Source organism: Apodemus sylvaticus, chromosome 1 (assembly GCF_947179515.1).
Source record: "Apodemus sylvaticus chromosome 1, mApoSyl1.1, whole genome shotgun sequence".
Lineage (NCBI taxonomy): Eukaryota > Metazoa > Chordata > Mammalia > Rodentia > Muridae > Apodemus > Apodemus sylvaticus.
Genome location: NC_067472.1, coordinates 199,117,802 through 199,141,334, shown reverse-complemented (window position 1 = coordinate 199,141,334; position 23,533 = coordinate 199,117,802). Strand labels below are relative to the sequence as shown.

Genomic DNA, 23,533 nt, shown 5'->3' with positions numbered 1-23,533 from the left:
CCAGGAGATCTCGATACCAGGAGTCATTCTCATTTAGATCTCCGAGCCAGGAGCCATTCTTACGTAGATCTCAAAACCCACTCCTTTTGAAGTTTTTCTGTTTCTTAGAAATTCCAACCCCCTGAGATTGTTCCCCCTTTACCCCTCCCAAACCTTGTGAGCTTCCCTTCATATTGACTTGTGTAAAAAATAAAATTTGACAGCTTGATCGGAATACTGAGTTGTTGTCTGCCTCCTTGTGTTTATTGTCTCTCACCTTTCTCTTAGGTAGTTCCGGGGACCCTGTTGACTGTCCTGCGGGTCAGGTCAGTGCAGAGTAGGTGTATGTTATTCAGGGAGAGGGATAGCAGTGGGGGAGAAAATGCAGTGGTTGAACAGAGGCATCTTTGGAAAAATAACTTGTATACCAATTGAGTCTCAGCTATAGAAGGGGCCGAGGTTTGCACTGGCAAAGAGACAGGCGAGAAAGGAAGAAGTTGTTGGCAGAATGCCAGAACAGGAAAGGACACAGAAACTCATTTTATAATACATCCAGAAGCTGGGATTCCAAAGGGGTGTAACTTTGTGCTTCTGCCTCAGGCAGAGTGGGTAAATGGGGGTGGGGTGACCTCACAGAACAGCTGGATGGTTTTGCAGGGGTTGGAGTCTATTTATACAGCCCCACCTGTCCTGAAACTAACCATGTAGAAATCATGCTGGCCTCTAACTCACAGAGATCCTCCTGCCTCTGCCTCCTAAGTGCTGGGATTAAAGGCATGTGCCACCATGCCTGGCTGCTTGAGTTTGACAATTCAAAGATTCTCAAAGAGTTTGTGCATCTGAAACCCAGACACCCCTTAATATAAAAATTTAGCATCACAATGCTGCCCACAAGGGAAAAGTCTCACATCTGACCTCATATGACAGCTCATGGGTATAACATACCTGCACTTAAATCTCTGTGTGGAACCCACTTTTACACTCTTTTTAAAGAAGTGTATGCAATATAAATGCACTTTACATTTAGATTTGCGCCCTAACTCCTAGGGTTGGGGGTGTGGCTCAGTGGTAGAGCACCTGCCTAGAATCCCCCTAGTGAGGAGCTGGGGCTAGGGCGTGGCTCAGTGGTATAGTACCTGCCTAGAATCCCCCAGTGAGGGGCTGTGGTGTGGCTCAGTGGTAGAGCACCTGCCTAGAACCTCCCAGTGAGGGGCTGTGAAGTGTAGCTCAGTGATAGAGTGCACATATGCCAGGATCTTGGTTCCACTCCTGGAGTACTTCAAACATCAACCCCCCTCAAAAAAAATCTCCAAATAATCTCTGAAGACATGAACAGATTTTAGGGATCAATGACCACCAAGAACTCATAGTTGTGCCTTGGGGTTCCTGTTAGTAGTCATTCCTTCCTTCCCTCAACTCTGTGGACTTAGCTCCTCACTTTATCTAGCTAGTGTGACTGTCAGGAAGATGAGCACTTGACCTTAGACTTAGTTTTTGATTCTCACATCTCCTTACCCATCTCTTGCATTCTAGCAACCTGGGCAGCGGGGATGACCCTTAACCCCACTGTTCACTCACTCCAGTTCTTGAAGGGAACAAGTGGGCTCCTTTAAAGCTTCACACAGCAGCTTCATTGCACTGTTTCCTATGGGGTTCATGGTCAGGCTCAGGTGTGTCAGCTTTCTGTTGTTTGTAAGCATCAGTGCCAGGAAGCTGCAGGCGTCAGATGCAATGTTGCAGTGATTGAGTCTGTGGAAACAAATGGAAGAAAAAGATCACCACTGTTCTTTCCCAGGGCCTTGAATAAGAGACTCCTCATGGCCTCAGTTTACCCTTCTATAGGACGGTGCTCCTATTTATATTGCCCATTGCTGTCAGCCTTAAGTGGGGGGGGGGTGGTTAAAGAAGTTGGCAGTTACTGGGTAGGCGCTAGCATCAGGGCATACTGGAAGAGTCTCAAGCTCTGAGCAGGCTGGCGAGATGGCTCAGCAGGTAAGAGTGCTTGCTGTCAAGCCTGAGAACACGAGTCCAAGTTCATTCTCTGGGAACTACATGGTGGAAGAAAATAACTGACTCCTCCCTTCTCTGCCACCCATATGCATGCTGTGCAGGCACACACACACACACAGGCACACGTGTGCGCACACCCTCTGACCCTCTATCCCTCCTGTATTTCTAATAGGATGAAAAAAATTAAATTACACTTTATTTTACTGTGGGGGAGGGGGACTGCACTTATGCTACAGTGCATGAAGGGAGGTCAGAAGGTAAGTGGCTCAGGTTGGTCCTCTCCATCCACCCTGCAGGTCACAGAGATCAAATTCAGACTGGCAAGCTTGGCAGCAAATGCCTTTACCTGCTGAGCCATCTTTCCAGCCCCAGTTTTATATTTTTTTGAGACAGGATCTTCAGAGTAGCCTACAGGTACTGGTTGGGAACTCAATGAGGATCACTTAGAATTCTTACCTCTGTGTCTTGAATATTGTCATTACAAGTAAGCGCCACCCCATGAAGCTAAGATTATATTCTTTAACAGACATCCTGGTTTATGTGGACATGTGAAACACATGTCCGTGTTTTCAAAGGAAGGCATGTGCATCATGGAGGACGCGCCACAGGATGACTTGGACTCAGCTCTCTCCTTCCATCATATGGGTCCTGGGGATTGAACTCAGGCCATGGAGCTTGGCTGCGAGTTCCTTCACCGGCTGCCTCACATCATGTGCTTTATTCACAAGAAGTCATTGGTGGACTAATTGTTCCAAGGGAATGAACACGAAGCAGCACCCCACGCGTCCAACCAGACAAAGCAGCTTTAACTCTTTCAGCAGCGCTAATCCTAGTTAACAAGAATCTCATTCTTTGTCAGACAGAAGGTTTATGGTTGAAGATAACTTAGTTTTCAAAACATTTACATGGCACTGCTGTCACACAGCAGCCAAGGACAGTGTCTTCCCACTGCGGCCTGCACGAGTGCTGTTCCTAGGGGCCTCCAGCACCATGTATCTGTGGTCTTAGCCCAGAGTAAATTGCTGCCTCCTAAAAAATTCTATTCATAGGTATGTGATAATGTGTGCATGTGTGTAGGCCATTGAAAGTGATTCTTCAAATGAGATCTCACGTCTCATGAGGCTACATAAGATCCTGCTCTCAGAAATCTCAGGCTGGAGGGATGGCTCGGTGGGTAGAATACCTGCTAGACAATTGTAAGAACCTGTGTCTGGATCCCTAGAGTCCAGCACACATCTGCAATCCCTGCACCGCTAATGGCAGATGGGAATGCCTAGAAGCTAGAAGGTTGGCTGCTGGTGTCTTCCTTGATGGATCTCCACCACCTCATTACATCAAGGCAGAGCCTCTCCCTTGAACCCAGAGCGTGCCGATTTGGCTAGTCTGTCATTCTCAGTGGCTAACAACAGAGCGCGCCAGCTCAGGAAGGCAGAAGCTGAGACTCGTCGACTGAGGCTGTGCTCAGTTTGGCATGCATGTGTATGCTCACACGGATGGGTGTCCCACACGTGAACGCTCACCCCTCCCTGACACACGCACACCCCAGCTAGAAAGTGACTAAGCACCAGGGGGCTAGAATGTCCCCTGGACTTGCTAGATAAAGCTCATCAGGCACAAGCGACGGTAGATCTGGACCAACAGTAGACATTAAGGAAAGCATTGTTCCATGAAAAAACAAAACCTTAGAGTTGAGTAGATGATGAAAGTACAGTCAATGACCCCAGGAAGAAAAACCCGGGTCACCAGGAATAACAGCTTCAGACTGGAGAGGCAAGCATGCTTAGGGAACACAGCTCGACTGTATTCGAAGAAAACCTTTTCCACCCCAAGAAAACAAAGACAGAGAGTGATAGGATTTCTAAGGACAGCAAAGCACAGAAACAGACAGGGACAGGACTCAGCACAGACAGCTACCCAGAGACACAGGTTCTACTCCTACATTCAACAATATCTGCATCAAACATTAAAAAAAAAAGTTATGTTAAGCATAACAAAATGAACATGTTAAGCAGTTTTTTTTGGTCCATGTTCAGTAACAGAATATGACTACATACCATATATATTTCACTATGTTATTATAAGACATAGAGTGTGCAAGGAAATGTGTGGAGGATATTGCAAATACATTGTCTTATATTAAAAATAAACACCATAAAACTTTAGATCATTGGATAAAGTTGCTTGCATGAGGAAGTGAGTTCACATCTTAGGAATCCACAGACATGCAGGTCAGACTTACTGACTCTCCTGTAATCTCAGTGGTTCTGAGGCAGAGATCGATCCACTGAGCTAGCTAGCTAGCATAGATGAACTGGCAAACTGGTTTCAAGCCAGACTCTAGAGAGAGTGTCTGAAAACAATAGCAACCTTCAGCCTCCACATGCATGTGCACACACACATCAGTATCCATACATGCACACACCCTTTTAACCAACTCTACCCATAAACAAAGCAAATTAAAAAAAAAAAAAACAAAGGTTGTGTTTGGAAAAAATCTTGAGGGCTGGTAAAGCAGCATAGTGGGTAAAGGGGCTTGCAGCCAAGCCTAATGATTTGAGTTTGATCCCTGAGACCCACATGGTGGGAAGGAGAGAACCAACTCCTGCAAGTTGCCCTCCCGACCTACATGTGAGTGCTGTGGCATTCGTGCTCATCCCTGTATATAGATAATCATGTAATAAAAGCCTGCAATCATCTTCAAAACATACACAAGTAGCAATAACAAAATGGTCTCATACTAATGAAGGTCAAAGAACCGGAGCCCTAAACATACTGGGAGTGCTGTGAAGATTATGAACCTGTCTGTCCTCAAGGAGGCTCAGGTACTGGAACAATTGGCTCACTTTGGGTGGTGCCCCCTAGGGAGATGGTGGAACCTTGAGGGGGGAGCCTCACTGGAGGAAGCACACAGCTGGAGGTGGGCGGTGAGAGTTACAGCCTCATCTCACTACCTGTTCTCTCTGCTTCCTAAGTGTGTTAAAAAATGTGCAGCAGCTTCCTGCTTCCTGCTCCTGCTTCCTGCTCCTGCTTCCTGCTTCCTGCTTCTGCTTCCTGCTTCTGCTTCCTGCTTCTGCTTCCTGCTCCTGCTTCCTGCTCCTGCTTCCTGCTCCTGCTTCCTGCTCCTGCTTCCTGCTCCTGCTTCCTGCTTCCTGCTTCCTGCTTTCTGTTCCTGCTTTCTGTTCCTGCTTTCTGTTCCTGCTCTTGCTTCCTGTTCCCTGCTTCCTTCTCCTGCTTCCTTCTCCTGCTGCCTGCTTCCCGCTCCTGCTTCCTGCTCCTGCTTCCTTCTTCCTTCTTCTGCTTCCTTCTCCTGCTTCCTGCTCCTGCTTCCTGCTCCCTGCTCCCTGCTTCCTGCTCCTGCCCTTTTGTTTCTTCTGTTGCAGAGCCTTCCCCATAGAGCTGGAATCTCTCTCTCTTGAACAAACCCTAAACAAACAAGCCACAAACCCCTTTCTTAAGTTACTTTTTGTCAGGGTGTTGCATCACAGCAATAGAACGTATCCAATACCCTGGAGGAAGCTGCTCTTCTTGCACTCTGGACCATCACTCTAACTCCTGCACTCCAACCCCACCCTCACATCTTTCCCTTACAGAACACACACACCTATTAGACTAAAAGCTGTGATGGCCTCCCAAAGAAGCCAACCAGACTCACATCAGCCGCTGGAGAGCACATTCTGGACGCCTCATGCACCGACACAGCTGTTGTACTTCGTCAGTCCCCAGGCTGTTGTTTGACAGGCACAGGTGAGTCAAGTTCTGGTTGCTAAAAAGGGCGGAGGCCAGGATGTAGTAGCTGAGAGGTGTGAGGTCACAGCTGTCCAGGCTGCAAGGAGAGCCCACACCCCAACAGAGAAGACAGTGAGGTCCACTGTTGAGTTTCCCTCCTCCAAACTCACATTCGAACATTATGGCACTATCCACAACAGCTAAGCTATGGAATCAACCCAAGTGTCCAGAAACAGAATAACTGATATGGAAAATATATATGTAGTTAATAGAATATTTTTCCAGCCATCACGAGAATGAACTTGCCATTTGTAGAGAAATGGAGGCAACAAGAGACAAGCATAGTAAGAAAATCAAGTCAATCTCATTTGTGGTTTATAGACTTAATTTTTTACAATTATTTAAAATGGTTGTTTTTTTGTATCTCTGTGTCTGTATGTATCTATGTGTGTGTTATGTGGGTACCCAAGGAGGCAGAAGAGGGAGTTAGATTCTCTGGAGCTGGAGCTGCAGTCAGTTGTGAGATGCCCAATGTGGGTATTCAGAACTCTGAAGAGTAACAAGTTTTCATAACTGCTGAGCCATCTCTCCGGCCTCACACTTTTTAAAAGTGCATTTTATTTCTTGCATGCATGCATGGGGGCACAGTGTGAGTGTGTGTGTGCATGTGTGCACATGTGCATGTAGAGAACAACTGAAATGAGTCACTTTTCACCATGTGGGTTCTAGAACTAAGCTAAGATCGCCAAGGCCTGGCGCTGGTCCTGCCAGCCAGCCCATGATTTTGTGTGCACATACAATTGTGTACATATAACCATCAGGAAAATATAAATGAATGTGTCCAGAGAATGAAAGGAGATAGTGGGAGGAAATATGGGTGAGAAAAGGGAGAGTATCTGTGTGTGAGTGTTATGTTGAGCACACAGGAGGTACATGCATTGGGTCTGGACGGGTAGCTCAGCGGTTAAGAGAGCTTGCTCTTCTTCCAAAGGGCTTCAGCTCCATCCCCAGGTCCTATATGGAATGGCTCACAACTACCTGTAACTCAAGCTCGTAGGGATCCGATGCCCTCTTCTGCTCTCCCCAGGTACTGCACTAATACACAGGCACCCAACAGAGTAGATCTTAGTGTACACACACACACACACACACAAAACCATTCATCTACACTTCCCCTCAGCAGCAGACATCTTTTCCTGCTGAGACATCTTACTGGCCTATGATTTCTTTGTTCCTGTACATCTCACTGAACACCAATATGAATTCATGGGAGGAAACTCCTCTGTGTGACAATAGATCAACTATATAAACTATTTGATTACACATATTTGCCAATGTAAAATCTATTTGATTGCCTCAGCCATTCAAGGAAAGACTAGACTTCCAGACTAGAAAACAAAAACTTTATAGACCCCGTCTCATAGGGCCGTGGCCAAACTAACCACCCTCACAGACCCGGAATTCTTAGCGTGGCCTGTTGCGGGCCGGTTATTCAGGATCACTAATCATGAATCTCTCCTGGTGAATAAAGAAAACAGCTGAATTGGACCAATGTCCAGCAACTACATTGACATTATTGTCATTTTTTCTGTTTCTGGCCTTTAAGACTTTTATTTATGTGTCTCTGTGTATGCAGGTGCAGTGTCTGCAGAGGCCACAAGAAGGCGCTGCAGCCCTTAAAACTGGACTAACAGGTGGTTGTCAGCCATCTAATATGGGGGCCTGGAACCAAATCCATTGGTGGGTGCCGTTAAGTCCAGCCTTCCCTCTGGCCTCAAAGAGTGATGTTTACTATTTGTTTTCAGTGACTTTAATAAGCTAGAGCTGTGACAGGTGCCAGCAGACACCTCTGAGGGGTGACCATGGAGCAAAGTTGCTATTTTTCCCATTGACAGTTCATCCATGAATACATGTCTTAGCCTAGAACTGCCTCCTTGCTTACCAGTGAGACACTAAAGATGGCAGCCACTCCATAGAGGTTTGGAGAAGGAAAGCAGGCAGGCACCAATGAGAGCTGGTAAATCTAATTTCCATGTAAATGGTGGATTCTACAATTATTAGCTCTTCACCATTCCTCTCTACACAGGGAATCTGGACCAGTAACACCTGCCCTAAGTTTCTATGTACAGGTATGTCTACATAAACATTCTTAGACTTCCCTCTCTTCTCTATTAGCTCCTTTGTCTCCCAGGTCAGAGTTATCTGGAATTCAGAGGAACCCTGTTAGGAAGCTCCTCCTCTTTTTGGCATGTGTAGTGTGTGCAAGTATGTATTTATGTCAGTGACTGCACATATATGCACAGGTATAAATGTCCCTGCATGGATGCTTGAGACCCGAAGTTGACATTGGGTACGTCCTTGATCATTCTCCATTTTTTTTATTGAGGCAGGTCTCTGACTGAACCCAAAGCTCATCTATTTGTCTAGTCTGACAAGCCAGATTGATCTGGAGATCCTGTTTTCCTCTTTAGTGCTGTATGTAACCCACCAAGCCTATCTAAGATTTACAGGGATTCTGGTGATCTGAACTCTGGTCCTCATGCTTGCACAGGTGTTCTTTACCAACCTCACCAGAACTTATTTTTGGTTTGTGTTATGTGTGAGAGAGAGGGGGGAGGGGAAAGAGAGACAAGGAGAGACAGGAAGAGTGAGACACAGAGAGAGAGAGCGACAGAGAAAGAGCGCGAGAGAGACAGACAGAAGACTAGCTGCTATAATCCTTCTGCTTTAGCCTCCTGGATGCTAGTCATATAGACAACTGTACACCTGTGCTAACAATGTACAAGCTCTACTTCAGACTTGGGCATTCAAGAATGAAGTCATTGGTTACTGAAAAAGTAGGTAACTATAACTGTGGAGTTAAGTGTGAACTAACCCACTTGGCTCATATAGGCGTCACACTCTAAAAGAGCTTTGTTAGGACAGAGGTCTTTGACACCCACTAGACTCTCTTTCAACAGAAGGGTGTCCATAATTGAATGAATGGGGTTTCTTGTATGCTCCAACACCAGGGCATTCCCATGAGGCCATAGCTACCATCCTCATTCTGGAGAAACACTGGACAGGCCCAACCACCCATCTCTGGGCATCTCAGATGCAACAGAGTCATGGGGCAAGAGGAAGGGAGACTCACATCAGCTTCTGCAGTGGACACGTTGAGCTACTCAAGGCAATCCCAAGGGTCGTCATACTCTGTACTCCCACCTTATTTTTGGCCAGGCTAAGACACTTTAGCCTGGTGGTTGAAAGGAGGAGTGTGGAGATTGTCTTAAGACCAGTGAGGGTTAACTCACAGGAATCCAACCTGTAGAGAGAGGCAGCACAAGATTATTTTCTTGTCCCTCTTGGGTAACCCTCTCTCCACTTAGGTTCTTAGGAACTGGAAGCGACTGTTAACAGAGATATTTAGTTCTTTCTCTCTTCCTTATAGTAGCCCGTCAACACTCAACCAACACACCACATCCCCAAAGATGCAATATGCCATCTATATTTGCTAAATTGAAAAAAATAGCACAGGGCTGCTGAGTTCTCAATGGATAAAGGTGCTCACTGCCCAGACCAAAAACCTGAGTATGATCCAGGACCCATACTGTGCAAGGATAGAACGCATTGCTCTGAGCTCTCTAACCACACACGTGCTACATGCACATACAAAATAAAATCTAATTATAAAACAAAACAAAGTGTCAACTCCTTAACATGCCTTGATGGAAAACACTTCACGTGATGGTCTGTGTCAGTTCTAACTGGCAAGGTTCACCATCATTATATAACCATTAAAAAAAATGCCTGAGATTACCTGTGACCTTTTTGAGACAAGGCCTTGTGTTAGCTCAGGTTGGCCTCCAAATTGCTAAATAGCTGAGGTTGAACCACTACTCCTGCCTCTACCTCGGGAGCATTGGGATTACAGGTTCGAGCAGTATGCCTGGGTTTGTGCACCTGTGGGGCCGAGCCCTGCGCTTGTTGTAAGCTCTGTGAGCCCCTTACCAGCTCAGCTTTTCTACCCCGTACCATTGTACCACCCTCCACCACTTTTTATGAAAACAGGATATCTTGCTAGACAAAGCAGGTGGGCTTCAAACTTGCCTTCCTCATGACTCAGCAACCACAGTGCTAGGTTACAGGTATATACTTGGTTTTTTTTTTTAATCACTTTTATATTTCTTAATGTGTGTGTATGTGTGCACACACATATGCCATAATGGGCATGCGGCCAAAGGAAAACTTTGGGGAGTCCTCCCTCTCTCCCTCTCCCTCTTCCTTCTCTTCCCCTCTTCTCTCCCTTTTTCTCTTCTCCCCCTCTCCCTCCCTTTCTCTCTCCCCTTCCCTTCCTCTCTCTCTCTCTCTCTCTCTCTCTCTACCATGTGGAGTCTGGGAATTAAACCCAGGTCATCAGACTTGGTGGCAAAATCCTTTATCCCCTGGGCCACCACACTGGTCCTGTTTTTAATGTTTATAAAACACTGGAATTTTATAAATATGGATGCAATATTTATACCTTAAAATCTACTGTTGAAATGCTCAAGTTGCTGGCATGTAGCCCATTCTCTTTGCCTGTCTCCCATCCGCACTATAGCACTACCAAATCAGTATTGGCCCCACCTCCAGAACTTCTCCATCTCTAACTCCCTAGAGCAGTGGTCCTCAGCCTTCCTAAGGCTGCAACCTTTTAATACAGTTCCTAATGTTGTGGTGATCTCCAACCATAGTTATTTTGTCGCTACTTTATTTTTTTAAGATTTATTTATTTTATGCATATGAGTACACCACCATTACTCTCTTCAGACACACCAGAAGAGGTCACCAGATTCCAATACAGATGGTTATGAACCACCATGTGGTTGCTGGCAATTGAACTCAGGACCTCTGGAAGAGCAGTCGGTGCTCTTAACCGCTGAGCCATCTCTCCAGCCCCTTGTCGCTACTTTATAACTGTAAATTTTGAACTGTTATGAATCATAATGTAAGTATCCAATATGCAAAATATTCGATATGCGACTCCCAAAGGGTTCACTGTGGGACTGTGAAAGACAGCCTGGTTTCTGGTTGAGCTACATTTGAAACCCCAGTGACACGTGAAGCTCAAGAAGAAGGAAGACCAAAGTGTGGGTGCTTCAGTTCTTCTGAGAAGGGCAACAAAATACTCAGAGGAGCAAATATGGAGATAAAGTGTAGAGCAAAGACTGACAGAAAGGCCATCCATAGACTGTCCCACCTGGAGATTCATCCCATATACAGTCACCAAACCCCAACACTATTGTTGATGCTTGCTGAAAGGAGCCTGATATAGCTGTCTCCTGAGAAGCCCTGCTAGAGCCTTACAAATACAGAGGCGGATGCTCACAGCCAACCATTGGACTGAGCATGGGGTCCCCAATAGAGGAATTAGAGAAAGAACTGACGGAGTTGAAGGGATTTGCAGCCTCATAGGAACAACAACAATATCAACCAAACCCAGAGCTCCCAGGGACTAAGCCAAGGAGTACACAGGGCTCCTGCTGTGTGTGTAGCAGAGGATTGCCTTGTCGGCCACCAATGGGAGGAGAGGTTCTTGGTCCTACGAAGGCTAGATAGATGCTCCAGTGTAGGTGATCTGAAGGCAGGAAGTGGAAGTGGGGTGGGTATAGGGACACCCTCATAGAAGCAGGGGTGGGGTGGGAAATGGGATAACATTTGAAAGCTAAATAAAGAAAATATGCAATAAAGGAGAAAAAAAAAAAGAAAAAGAAAAAGAAACCCCAGTGACTCCACAGATGAACCCGCATAGGATAACCCTGCAAGGGACAAGAGATGTTTTGCCACACTCCTGGACCATGCACCAGGCCTCTGACAGGAGGCCACAGCTCTTCATAATTCTGTGGCAATCAGTCATAAAAGGGCAATGCCCCAAGCCCCTCCACAGGTAGAGAATGTGACCACAGTAGCTTCAACATCCATGTCCATTTTAATGAGGCACCTAAAAGTTTGAAGGCATAGCCAATAAACTCCTCTTCCCAGACACTGCTCCCTGCACAAGGTATTTAACCTCTGGCCTGCCCTGAGAAAGTGGGGTACGGATACTCATCACTACTCTCAGCCATGACAGTAAATGCCTTGAAACCATGGATGGCCTCTTTTCATCCAGATCCGCCATGGGGAGCAATGGAGCCGACCTTCCCCTAAAGAGCCGCATCCAGTCTCCCACAGAAAGCTTCTCAGTGCTCCCAGTCATGGCCTCCACTAAGCCAAGCTGCCTGCCTAGCAAGCCAAGGACTCTCCTCTCTGCAGGACCCAGCGGGAGAGTTCCCCTTTTTTCTCTTTGGCCCCAGGCTGCAGGCCCCCACTCAAATCCCAGCTCTCCATCCCTTGCATCAGAGTCTGGGTGCACAAGAGTCTGAGAACATGATGGCTGCAGCCTCTGTGCAGGCTCAGGGACCCCCGAGCTGGCTCCAACAGTCCCCTGGACTTCAGACTGTGCTTCCCTACCCCTGGAGCCCTGCCCAGCAGCTTTACATAGCCCTAAGCCAGCTGGGCACAAGTATGGGGTAAGCATAGACAAAAATCCCGCATTCGGCCTCCACTAGTGGCCTCAGCCCTGGGGTTGGGTGGCGTGGACATGGGCCACCTTTTAACTCACAGTTCACCACCCACAAGTTGTTGTAGCTTTGCCAACTTCCTGGAAATTATTCCAAATTTTAAAGTAAAAAGTCACACACTCACCTCAGAGTCTCCAGGGAGCATCTTGGGTGTTTCAGCGCGTTACAGGCTGACTTCATGGTATCATCCCTCATGGGAGTGTTCCCCAGATTGAGGTACTTTAAGTTCTTATTGCTAACAAGGAGCTTCCATAGATATTTCAGGCCAGACACGATCTCTGTACTCTTAAACCTGCAGACGTAGGGTGGGGGAGAGAGAGAGAATAGTCAAATTTAATTGCTCATTTAGTTATTAATCACATTTAATTAGTAACTCTTCTGTTTATCCATCTAGCCAGCTCTCAAAGCCATAGTTCTTTGCAGAGAGTTTGTTTCTGAGACATTCTCACATAGCCAATGCTGTGTGAAACTCCTCCCTCTGTCACTCAAGTGCTGGGACTGCAGCCCTGGGTGAACATTCCTGTCAGTTAAGTTTTCCTCTTCTGAGATGGGCTCTTTCTTTATCCTAAGCTGGGCTCAAACTCACTATGTAGCTGAGGGTGACAGGACACTGAACAACTTTTTAACACTCTTAAAGGTTTTTGTGTGCATGAGCATCCAGGTACCCATGGAGGCCAGCAGAGGGCACTGGCTCACGAGAGCTGGAGTTAGAGGCTGGGAACCCAACTCTGCTCTTCTGAAAGAAGCTGCTGACCTTGGACTTCAGGTCCACCTGCCATCACTTCCCAAGTGCTAGGATTATATGCCCTCACGTATTGTTTATGCAATCCTGGCGGTCGAAGTCTGCCCTACTGCGTGGCAGACAAGAATTCTACACACTAAGCCACTCCCCTCAGCTCTGTTTGCCTTTAATTGTACAGCCCCGCCCCCCCAATGTGCCAGAGGCCCCAGGAGAGGGACATTAAGCGATCCTGCTTTGGAGAGCTCTCTCCAGAGTGGTGGTTCTCACCTTTGCTAGTGCCTTGTCCCTTTTATAGTTCATGTTGTAGTAACCCCAACCATAAAATTATTTTCACTGTTACTCATAGCTGTGATATTACTATTGTTGTGAACCTTAACTATCTGATATGTAGGATCTGATGTGTGACCCCCATGAATGGGCCATTTGACCCCCAAAGTGTCACAACCCACAGGATGAGAACCACTTGTCTACAGGGATACCAGATAGCATCAAACACAACACTTGTGCTTCATTACAGTTCACCCGCATGACCACACCTACCTGCTGTCTCCATTTTTTTATTTATTTGTTTTTGCTTTTTCTTTGTCAACTTGATAAGGCTAGACTCTGGGGAGGAAGACTCTCAATTAAGAAAATGCCTTAATCAAATTGTCCTCTAAGCATATCTGAAGAGTATTTGTTGGGTGATGATTGATGTGTGAGGGACCAGAGCACTGTGGGCAGTGCCACCCCTGGGCAGGCAGTCCGGGGTGGATAAGAAAACAAGCTGAGCACGCCATGGGGAACAAGCCAGTTAAGCAGCCTTCACTACGACTTCCGCTTCAGTCTGTGCCCTGACGTACCTCAAGGATGCAGTATGACCTGAGAGTTACAACAGAAAATGCTTTCTCCCCATGTAGCTTTTAGTCATTGCCTCAGTTGGGCTTTCTATCGCTGTGGTAAAACACCATCACTACAGCTTGTAGTCTAGGATCTAGGGAAGTCAGGGCAGGAACTCAGTGCATGCATTAGCAACGGAGAACGTGACCAGCCCCACGCTGATGTCACGTGGATTTTCCCTGGCTTGGAATGGCAGGTTAAAGAGTAGGCGTTTGGTCTCAAGTAGAGCTGGGATTATCCTCCCTCCCCAAGATGCCTGGCATCTGGAGCAGGATCAGGTTTGTGTTAGTGTTACAGCATGAGGCTGCCTCTAAAGGGTAGTGCTTCCAACCACGGGTCAGATCCCACAGCCTGAGGCAAACAGGCCATGCAGCTCCCACTGGGACGGAGTTAAGTGGTCTGTGAGGTGACTTGACAGCTCTCAATTGGGCTCTTCACTCTCCTTGTCTCACATGCTATGCTGAACTACATCATGTGATGGGAAACCGCTCACTACTCCTAAAAGCCACACTTTTCCTTTGTTCTGGGGATTTGGTTCAGAAAGACTTCTCACAGGGATTTGCTGTGATGTGATAGTGGAGGGCTCAGTCTAAAGAGGCTCCTTTTGACTCAAGCCCAACACCCCTCTTGTGATGACTTGAGCATACTCTCATTAATGTGTATGCGTGTGCACCTGCACGACTGTACATGCACCACATATGTGCCAGGGTCCATGGAGGTGGCAAGAGGAAACTGGAATACCTGGAGCTGGAGTTAGAGAGGCTGTGAGTTACCACGTGGGTGCTGGGAACAGTGCCTGAGTCCTCTGCAAGGGCAGCTGATGCTCTAACCAACGAGTCACCGTCCGGCCACTCTACCTTATTCTCTCTCTTAAGAAAGCTGCTCTCCAGTGTTTAAAGGGAAACCTCTCCATTTTAAAGGCTCCATCGTGTTTGTATCCCTCTACATTGTATTGTTCCTGTAAATTCTGCTCTTCCTTCCATTAAACTGCCTCTTTTGAAGGGAATTACGTCAGCTTCTTCTCAGACTGACTCTCATTACCATTATTGTATTTAACCAATACCTGTTCACATATTCGTACAGTTTCAGAGTTACTAAAGAGTGATTAAAGAACGACATAAATCATGCACCTTGACCAGTTACCTCATGTTATATTATTGGCCCAAGTCCTCCCCTCATGCTCTTCCTGACTAACCAATTCCTACTTGTACTTCAAAATCCACGGCAATTAAGCTTGCCTCAAAACCATGTAACCCCTTTTTAAGGTCTTTTGGTCAGTTCCCATCCTGTGCTTCTGGGAACTTGGTTCATGCAAGAGATCTTTTATAGCATTTATCCTCTCAGAATGCATCTCCTCAGGGTTTATAGAAGAACCTTGTCTTGGCAGGAGAAGCCATGGGAAAGACTGCTTGCACCAGGCTGGGTGGCACTTACGTCAGCTTCTCTATACTGCAGGAAGGATTCCTCAGCTTGAGGCAGAGTACATTCATGGCCCGTCTGCCCAAGACGCTGTCGCCAAAGTCCAGCTCCTTCAACCTAGGGTGGGTGCTCAGCACAGAGCAGAAGTTTCCCCACCACTCTATGAGGAGGGGCTTACTCTGAGTCCTGTGTCTGCAAGGGGAAGAAGTGAGAGTAAATATGATTGACAGGCAGATCTGAACATGAGTGACTGCCACAGCAAGGCCAGCCCCAGGAGGCAGACGAGACTGCAAGGCAGCACAGGACAGCTGAGGAAGTAAAAGCCAGCTCAGTGCATGCTACCTCGTATGAGCGCTACAGGGGCAGCCATGAAGTCAGCCTCCTCTGATACTTCAGCATTCCCTGGAGATATGCTAGACCACTTAGAGCCTTCAGTCCTCCCAGTCACCTGCTCACTTAAATTCTAGCTCTCTCTGATGGTGAAATGTATGGCTCTGTTGTATGGCACTAAAAAGGATTGTATTTTTAAACTTGTGTAACTGTGTGTGCATCTGTGCATGAGTCTCTCTCTCTCTCTCTCTCTGTGTGTGTGTGTGTGTCTGTCTGTCTTCATGTCTTTGCATCTCTATATATGTGCTCATGGAGGCCAGAGGAGGGCATCAAAACTCCCTGGGGCTAGAGTTATAGGCAACTGTGAGTCATCCAAAGTGATGCTAGGAACCAAATCCAGGTTCTCTGGAAGAACAGGAAGTTCTCTTAACTACTGGGCCATCTCTTTAGCTTGGATTTGATTGCATTTTTACTCTGGGGATAATATCATTCCATCTCCATCTTGGAGTAGAGATTACCACTTCCTGTGTGTTATGGCAACTACCTGGACAAAAACAGTACAGGAAAAGCGAGGTATGTGGTGAGGGAAGTATGGCTAATTCCTAGTAGCAGCAAGGGGAAGTTTTCAGGACCCTTGATAGGAGACTCTAGCTCTGACTTCTTGCCCTCCCTCAGCTGCAAGTGATCTTGGAGGATGCTAGAATATAAGTGGAAGTGGACAATTGAAAACATGACTCCATGACAGTTCCCATGAGGGCATTATCTGTGTGAGGTGAGACTTTGCTGTAAGGCCTGAGTACCTGAGATCAAAACCCAGAGACCTCTGCTAGATGCTGTCTGATCTCCACATATGTCATGACATGCACACACATGTGCACACAAAGAGACACACAAAGATGGACACAAACACGCACACGTGTGCGCACACACACACACACACACACACACACACACAGAGAGAGAGAGAGAGAGAGAGAGAGAGAGAGAGAGAGAAAGAATACAAATGGAAGTGGAGAGTAGAATGCTGAAGCCACCAGAGACTGGGAGGAGGGGAAAGGCAAGTTGGTCAAAGACCACAAACTCACAATCAGAAGGAACAAACTTAGATCTGTACATTGTGGTTTAGTATATAATGATAATATTGATGTGATCCATATATACTTAAAAACTGGTAGCTGGTCTTAAAACATGAACATCTGATCCTTTTTCTGTAACCATCTTACAGAGATGAATGCATTTTATTATAAAAAATATTTAATATTGGGCTGAAGAGATGGCTCAGCAGTTGAGAGCACTGACTGCTCTTCCAGAGGTCCTGAGTTCAAATCCCAGCAACCACATGGTGGTTCACAACTATCTGTAATAAGATCTGATGCCCTCTTCTAGTGTGTCTAAAGACAGCTACAGTGTATTTGTACATAATAAACATGTCTTTTTAAAATATTTAATATTTTTATTTAAGTGTATTGCATGCCATGTGCCTGTGACTACGTGCACAAAAATGCAAGCACCTGTGGAAGCCAGAAGAGGGCACTCGAGATGTAGGCGGTGTGAGACAATCCACTGGGTGCTGAGAACCAAACTCTGGAACTCTGGAGCAGCAGCACATGCTCATGATCACTGATTTCCCTCTCTTGCCTAGATACTTCTGTCTGGTCATCTGTCCATATTTCTGACAATCAGATTTTGGAAACAATGAATCTCAAAGTTTCTACCAGTCTCCAGGAATCTCCTTCTGGAAGAAGAGAAAGGCTGGAGTCTGGTGCAAGCCAGAGGAGAACCTGCCTCCCAGAAAGCAATTCCACACAGAGCAGACCACCATTCTGGAGAGGCTGGAGGCCAGGTGATATGTCAATGGTGGTCAGCGCTCATGAACTTTGCTCAGAACTATTGAAGCCATGCGTGTTCCTGAACTTTTATTTTAACTTCATTTCAGGATCCAAAAGATAGGCTATGGAGAGGGAGTCAAGATAGGCATTTGATCTCTGTCCTTCTTTTCACTGTGGCCTCATTGAATGAATCTCCTTTTTCTGCATTATTAATTTGGCAGTTCTGATAGGCTTAATGGTGGGACCTAGGCTGACACCTCTTCCACCTGGAGTTCTGGGTTTGTAGGTATGTACCCAGTCTATGTAGTTCTGGGATGGAATTCCAGGCTTCATTCATGCTAGGCGACCACCCTACTGGCTGAAATATGTCTACCAGATGAGCTATATCCCCAGCATGGTACTGTTTTAAAAGGGTTTTTCCTTGATATAATGACAAACCAGACTCGCTCAAGTCTCATTAGTAAGCAAATCATCTTTTAAGTGCCATCTAGTACCCCAAATATTTCCAAAAGTCGCATCTATGTATAGTAACATACAAAAATTACTAACTGGCTTTGGATAAAATTCATTCAATACTCACTCCGAGAGAGAAACAACAGGGCACAGCTCAAGAGTATTATCCAATGATAAGAGGTCTCTGATATCCACCCGGATTGCCTTCAAGTTATGACAGTGCTGGAGACAGTAGGAAGATACAATCAAGTCCATCTTCTGGTTAACCAGAAGCCATACTTTTTGAAAGCCATTGAGAGCCATGTGAACAAACTCTTCATCCTGAGACTCAAAGAGAGAGTAGAAGGCATCCAGCATGTCCACTGGGCTGGTGTCTTTGACCTGCTGACCTATCAGAGAGATCCAGTGCCCCAGCTTCTGCTTAATGGTTGGGGTTACGGGACATTCAAACAGAACCTCGAGAGTCTTCAATATATCCTTGTTCATGAGGCCAAATAAGAAACGTCTCATCCCTAGGAGGCGAGTAATATCGGATCTCATCACCTCCGTGATGCTCATTTGGATTTTAATAAAAGAAAAATGCTGATTCCATTTCCCCAGCCTTTCTAAAACATAATATAGGGCAGCAAAGAAATCCTGCAGGCTGATGTGGAAGAAAATATAACACTTCTCACTGCTGTGGCCATCCTGGAGAAGGATGTTCATGTGAAAGAGGGCCGAGATCTCAGACTCCTTTAGGCTGTAGGTCTTCAGGTCATCATCATAGAACACTGACCTCATGGTCCACACTCCCTCAGCGGCCATCCTGCACAAACCCACGAGGGTAATTTGCTCTTCCTGACTGAGTGCACCCTGGGAAGGCCTTCTCAAGGTGAGCTTATGGAACACTAGTGGGGCATACAAACCAGTGAGAGTTTGGCAAGGTAGAGTGCATCTGTTTCCCAGCTCCTTCTGCAGCTGTAGAGCTTCACAGACCAGTGAGCACACAGAGGGTGCCTGGCATTGGTCAAATAGCTGGTGATTCTCTATCACTGAATGGAAGACTTGCATTCTCTGAGAGTCATCGGAGATGTTCTCGAGGATCAGCTGAGATCTCCTTGATGCAGTTAGTCCTTCAACCAGTATATAGAGGGGGGACACCGCCATCGACTTGAGCTTTTCTAAGCCAGTGTTTCTGCTGGTAATGATGAGAAAGGACTGGGGTAGGAGGGCCTTCGTCAAGAGGCTGTACATTAGGATGTATATGGGCTGTTCATCCTTCCAGTCTCTGCAGGGTGTCATATTGTCAAGTTGGAGGACAGTGTGCACATCATCCAAACCATCTATGACAAACAGGAGTCTTTCTGGGTGGGACATAATCTTTGTCACTGGAGCCCAGGAGTCTGGCCACCCCTTGGCAATCAGCTGTGCCAAACTGCCCTTCTCTGTCCACTTTCTTTCTCTACTAGAGAAGAGGAAGACATAGGACATGTCTTGGTAAAGTTTACCATGTGCCCATCCCAGAACAATACTCCTGGCCAAAGCTGACTTCCCAACTCCTGGTCGTCCATGTAGGATAATGGTGTGAGGCCTGAAGGTTTCCCGTTGTAGTTTAAAAGCATCAGACAATACTTTCATCTCTGGGCTGTCATAGCGTAGATCCACACTTCTGTCAAATTTAGCTATCATGTGAGCCTTGTAGTCTTGTAGGTTACCTCCACGATATGAAGTCAGAGAAGAGGACAGAAGAAAAACAAAATGTCAACAAAGTCTTAGTTTTAAAGAAACTGGCGTGTATATCTAAACCATGAGGATAACTAACAATGACTTAAAACATCTCAAAATAGGTGGGAGGAAATCTGAAAGGATTTATAATAATGATAGAAGTATAAGGTGATTAATAAGCTAATTTCCTTTAATTGGCCACTGCTAGATAATGAATCAAAATATGTTGTAATGAATACATACAAATATGTGCTAACACACACTCTCTCCTTGGTTTTAAGTCAGATACCTAGATACAATGTTCTCGCTACTTCAATACCTGTTTTGAGAGAAGAGTCTCATAACTCAAGCTGGCCTCAACTTTGCTATGCAGACAGCAATGGCTTTGAACTTCTGATCCTCTTGTCTAGGTCCCAACTCCTGGGATTGTAGGTGTGCACCACCATTCTTAGTTTTATGGTGAACTGAGGACTGAACCCCATGACTTTGTGCATGTTAGAAGATACTCCATAAACTTAGTTATAACCATAGTTCAGTCTTGCTTCTTCTGAGCCACATATTCTCATGAGATCCAAGTAGACTGCGATATCTTTGGACAGTGAGCTGTGCCTCTCTCTCCATCCCATCTGTGATTAAAAGCCATTGCTTAAGTATAAGCACACTGCCATCAGACCCAACTTTTTATGTTACTCTGGAGTCCTAAACTCAGTCCCTCATGTATGCAAGATCATAAGTTCTATTTGCTGAATTGGACCAATGCAATATCTTTATGTTGTACATTAACCATGCTAAAGGATTTAGGTTTGCATGGAGAGTCCAAAGGCAGCCTGCAGTTGGACATAAGACTTCCTGGCTTTCCCCCTCACCTACAGATGTAATTATTACACCCATGCTCCAGACTGCCAAATAAATCCTTTCCTCCCCAACTTACTTTTCAGACATGGTGCTTTTTTGTAGCAATAGAAACCCTGATGATGACAGACAGATATTAAATCCTCTAACAAGGTAGTTATGGAACAAGTGATGTGACAATGAGACTAAGTGCACCACAGCGCCTGGCTCATAGTGAATGGCTCAAAATGCCATCATACTATTAAATACGTATACTATTAAATACTTACATTTAATAGTATGGATTCCAGCCACGCAGAGGTGGCACACAACTGTAATCCTAGCATTCAGGAGGCAGAGGCAGAGGCAGGTGGATCTCTGAGTTTGAAGCCAACTTGGTCTACAGAGATGATTCCAGGACAGAAACCCTGTCTTGAAGACTTACTCTTCCAAAATAGCAAGGATTCTAATTTAGAAGGCATTGCAAAATATCGGTTTTAAACATGGCTGAATAATGATGGTATAATTCACGCAGAGTCAGCATGATGTGTTTGCTCTGCCTGCAGTCTAGAGCAGTGGTTCTCAGCCTTTCCAATGCTGTGACCTTTTAATACAGTTCCTCATGTTTAGTGACCCCCATCCAGTTATTGCTACTTCATAACTATACTTTTGCTACTCTTATAAGTCACAATATAAATATCCGATGCTTAGGATATATGATATGTGGCCCCTGTGAAAGTGTTGTTTTACCCGCAAAGGGGTCATGACCTACAGGCCTAGAGTCATGACTCCCAGCATTGCCTCCCATAAGACTCTTGAAGCAAAGTGGGATGCAGCTTGGACTCTCTTGTCTGAGCCGGTCAGATCCTCAGTTCTACTAAGCATACAATGTAAATATCTCATCCAAGTCCCACCACTGCTTTTAATCAGTGCCTCAGTGGACACCATATACTTACAGCTGGATTAACCATTAAAGAAGAAGAAATAGCAATGGAAAAATCCCACCAGTGGGAGAAGAGAGTGCAGCTTGCTCATGCAATGCATAGGGCTTTTTATAAATTAATATTTAGGTGTATAGAGTGTTTTCCACCTATGTATGTATGCATGTATGTATGCATGTATGTATATGATATGCTGCCTGGTGTCTGAAAAGGTCAGAGGTACCTTAAGTTGCTGGTAACTGGAGTTACAGAGGGTTGCAAGCCGCTCGATGAGAGCTATGAATTGCACCACAGAGCTCTACAAGAGCAGCAAGTGCTCTAACCATTGTGCCTTCTCTCTACAGCTGTACAGTGCAATATATTTACTTATTTTTCACTATGTAGACTTGACTGGCCTGGGACTTACAAAGTTCCACTTTCCTTTGCCTCTTGAGTGCTTGGATTAACAAATATTACAAGGCAACACAAGGAATGAAAAAATAGTGGTGTATTTACAAGAGATTTTTTTTCTGAGACAGGGCTCTCTGTGTAGCTCATCCTATCCTGCAAGTTGCTCCTGTAGACTAGGCTGGCCTCAGACTCAGAGGTCAACCTGCCCTTGCCTCCTGAGTGCCAGGATCGAAGGCGTGAACCACTGTCATTTGGCTTTACTAATGGAATTCTATTTATCCAGCAAAATGGAAGGAGCTGGCAATTGCTGTTAGACAAAATATGCCAGATTCAGAAAGACAAATACTGCATGTTTTCTCCTAGATTTTGTTTATCAAGACACACACACACACACACACACACAGACACACACACACACACGCCATAAAAATAGAAAGAGACCTTGGAGAAGGGGAGAAGAGATCTTAAGCAGTGGAGGAGAGTGGGAGTGGGTGACAATACATGCGACATGAGAGCGGAAGGTGAGCTATGGGGTGGAGGGCAGAGGCTGGAATTGGGAGAGGATGACAGATTAGAGGAAACTACATGAACGATGACACAGTGGGTCTGGGGAGATGGCTCAGAGAAGAGATTCACTTGCCTTGGTGTTAAACCCCTAGTGCCATATAAACCAGACCTGTTCAGACACACCTGCAATTTTATTACTCGGGAGGATTAAGTGTTCAAGATTACCCTCAACTACATAGAGAGTATGAGGCAAGCCTGGACTACATGAGGTCCGGCTACTGCCTGAGGATCTGTGGGCAGTTAATAGTTGATGGGGAAATGAGACTTTCTTCAGTGGTGTATCCACTGGTAAGGTGCCCATGCCTCTGTAAATAACCATTCTCGCAAGCTCCTGTAAGCAACCCAATCAAACACATTGGGTGTCCACAAATCAAAGTAGAGGTGGGAGTGTTGTATGACAATATCAAAGGGAAACTCATTATATATAATATGATAATAAAACCACTAACAAAAGAACCAAATTCATGTTGTATGCCAATTTGAAACCTAATAAAATCTCTAAATTTGATCAGTGTGGTTAACTATTCTCAACTATGTTTAGAATTAATCGACCTTTGGCTTGTGTTGTCAGTTTACTGGATTTATGGGTTTTTTGAAATTTTCATAAGCTGTGACCCAACAGAAATTACACGGAGCAATATGGCTTGGTCTGTGATGTTCATCCCCAGGAATCAGAGGGAAGGTTCAGGCAGAGACATTCGTGAAACCAGAACCCCACACTCCTATCCTAATGCCATATGTTGCTCTCACCCATCCTCCCTATAGATTGACCACAAATAACAATTTTAGTCACCTTGTTTACTTGCCTTTCTCATTGCATCTTCTTCCTTAGTTTGTAAGGCTTCTGGAAAAGGGAGGAAAAAACCCAACCAACATGATTTTACTTTCTGTATGAACTACCCCAATTCTTTTATAACAGAGAATATGGAAGAGAACTGTGAACTGCTGTCCTCTGGACATGATACAGCTGTTGGCCACATGAAATCAGGCAGCTGCTGCTATTTGTGCAACATTAAGACACATAAAATTGAAGCATCAGCATTTGGAGTCACTTCTCTGTAAAAAAAAAATGTCCTCTACTTGGTTGTTGAGGCCATGTGTGGAAATGTGAGTAGGCAGGTCCATGTATACATTTATGTGAACATGTGTGGACCA

The 23,533-nt window shown here is 45.6% G+C and overlaps 1 protein-coding gene across 1 annotated transcript in view; it reads right to left on the bottom strand.

Moving 5' to 3' along the window:
- LOC127670691 (NACHT, LRR and PYD domains-containing protein 5-like) overlaps window positions 1-22,697 on the bottom strand; it is a 29,602-nt gene extending 6,905 nt beyond the window's left edge. Inside the window, exons 1-7 of the mRNA XM_052165187.1 lie at window positions 22,544-22,697; window positions 18,073-19,639; window positions 15,349-15,525; window positions 12,418-12,585; window positions 8,849-9,019; window positions 5,642-5,812; window positions 1,558-1,728 (exon numbers count right to left, since the gene is read on the bottom strand). Coding sequence (XP_052021147.1) covers window positions 1,558-1,728; window positions 5,642-5,812; window positions 8,849-9,019; window positions 12,418-12,585; window positions 15,349-15,525; window positions 18,073-19,639; window positions 22,544-22,697 — 2,579 coding nt within the window. The remainder of the gene's footprint in view (window positions 1-1,557; window positions 1,729-5,641; window positions 5,813-8,848; window positions 9,020-12,417; window positions 12,586-15,348; window positions 15,526-18,072; window positions 19,640-22,543) is intronic.
- Window positions 22,698-23,533: the final 836 nt, after the last annotated feature.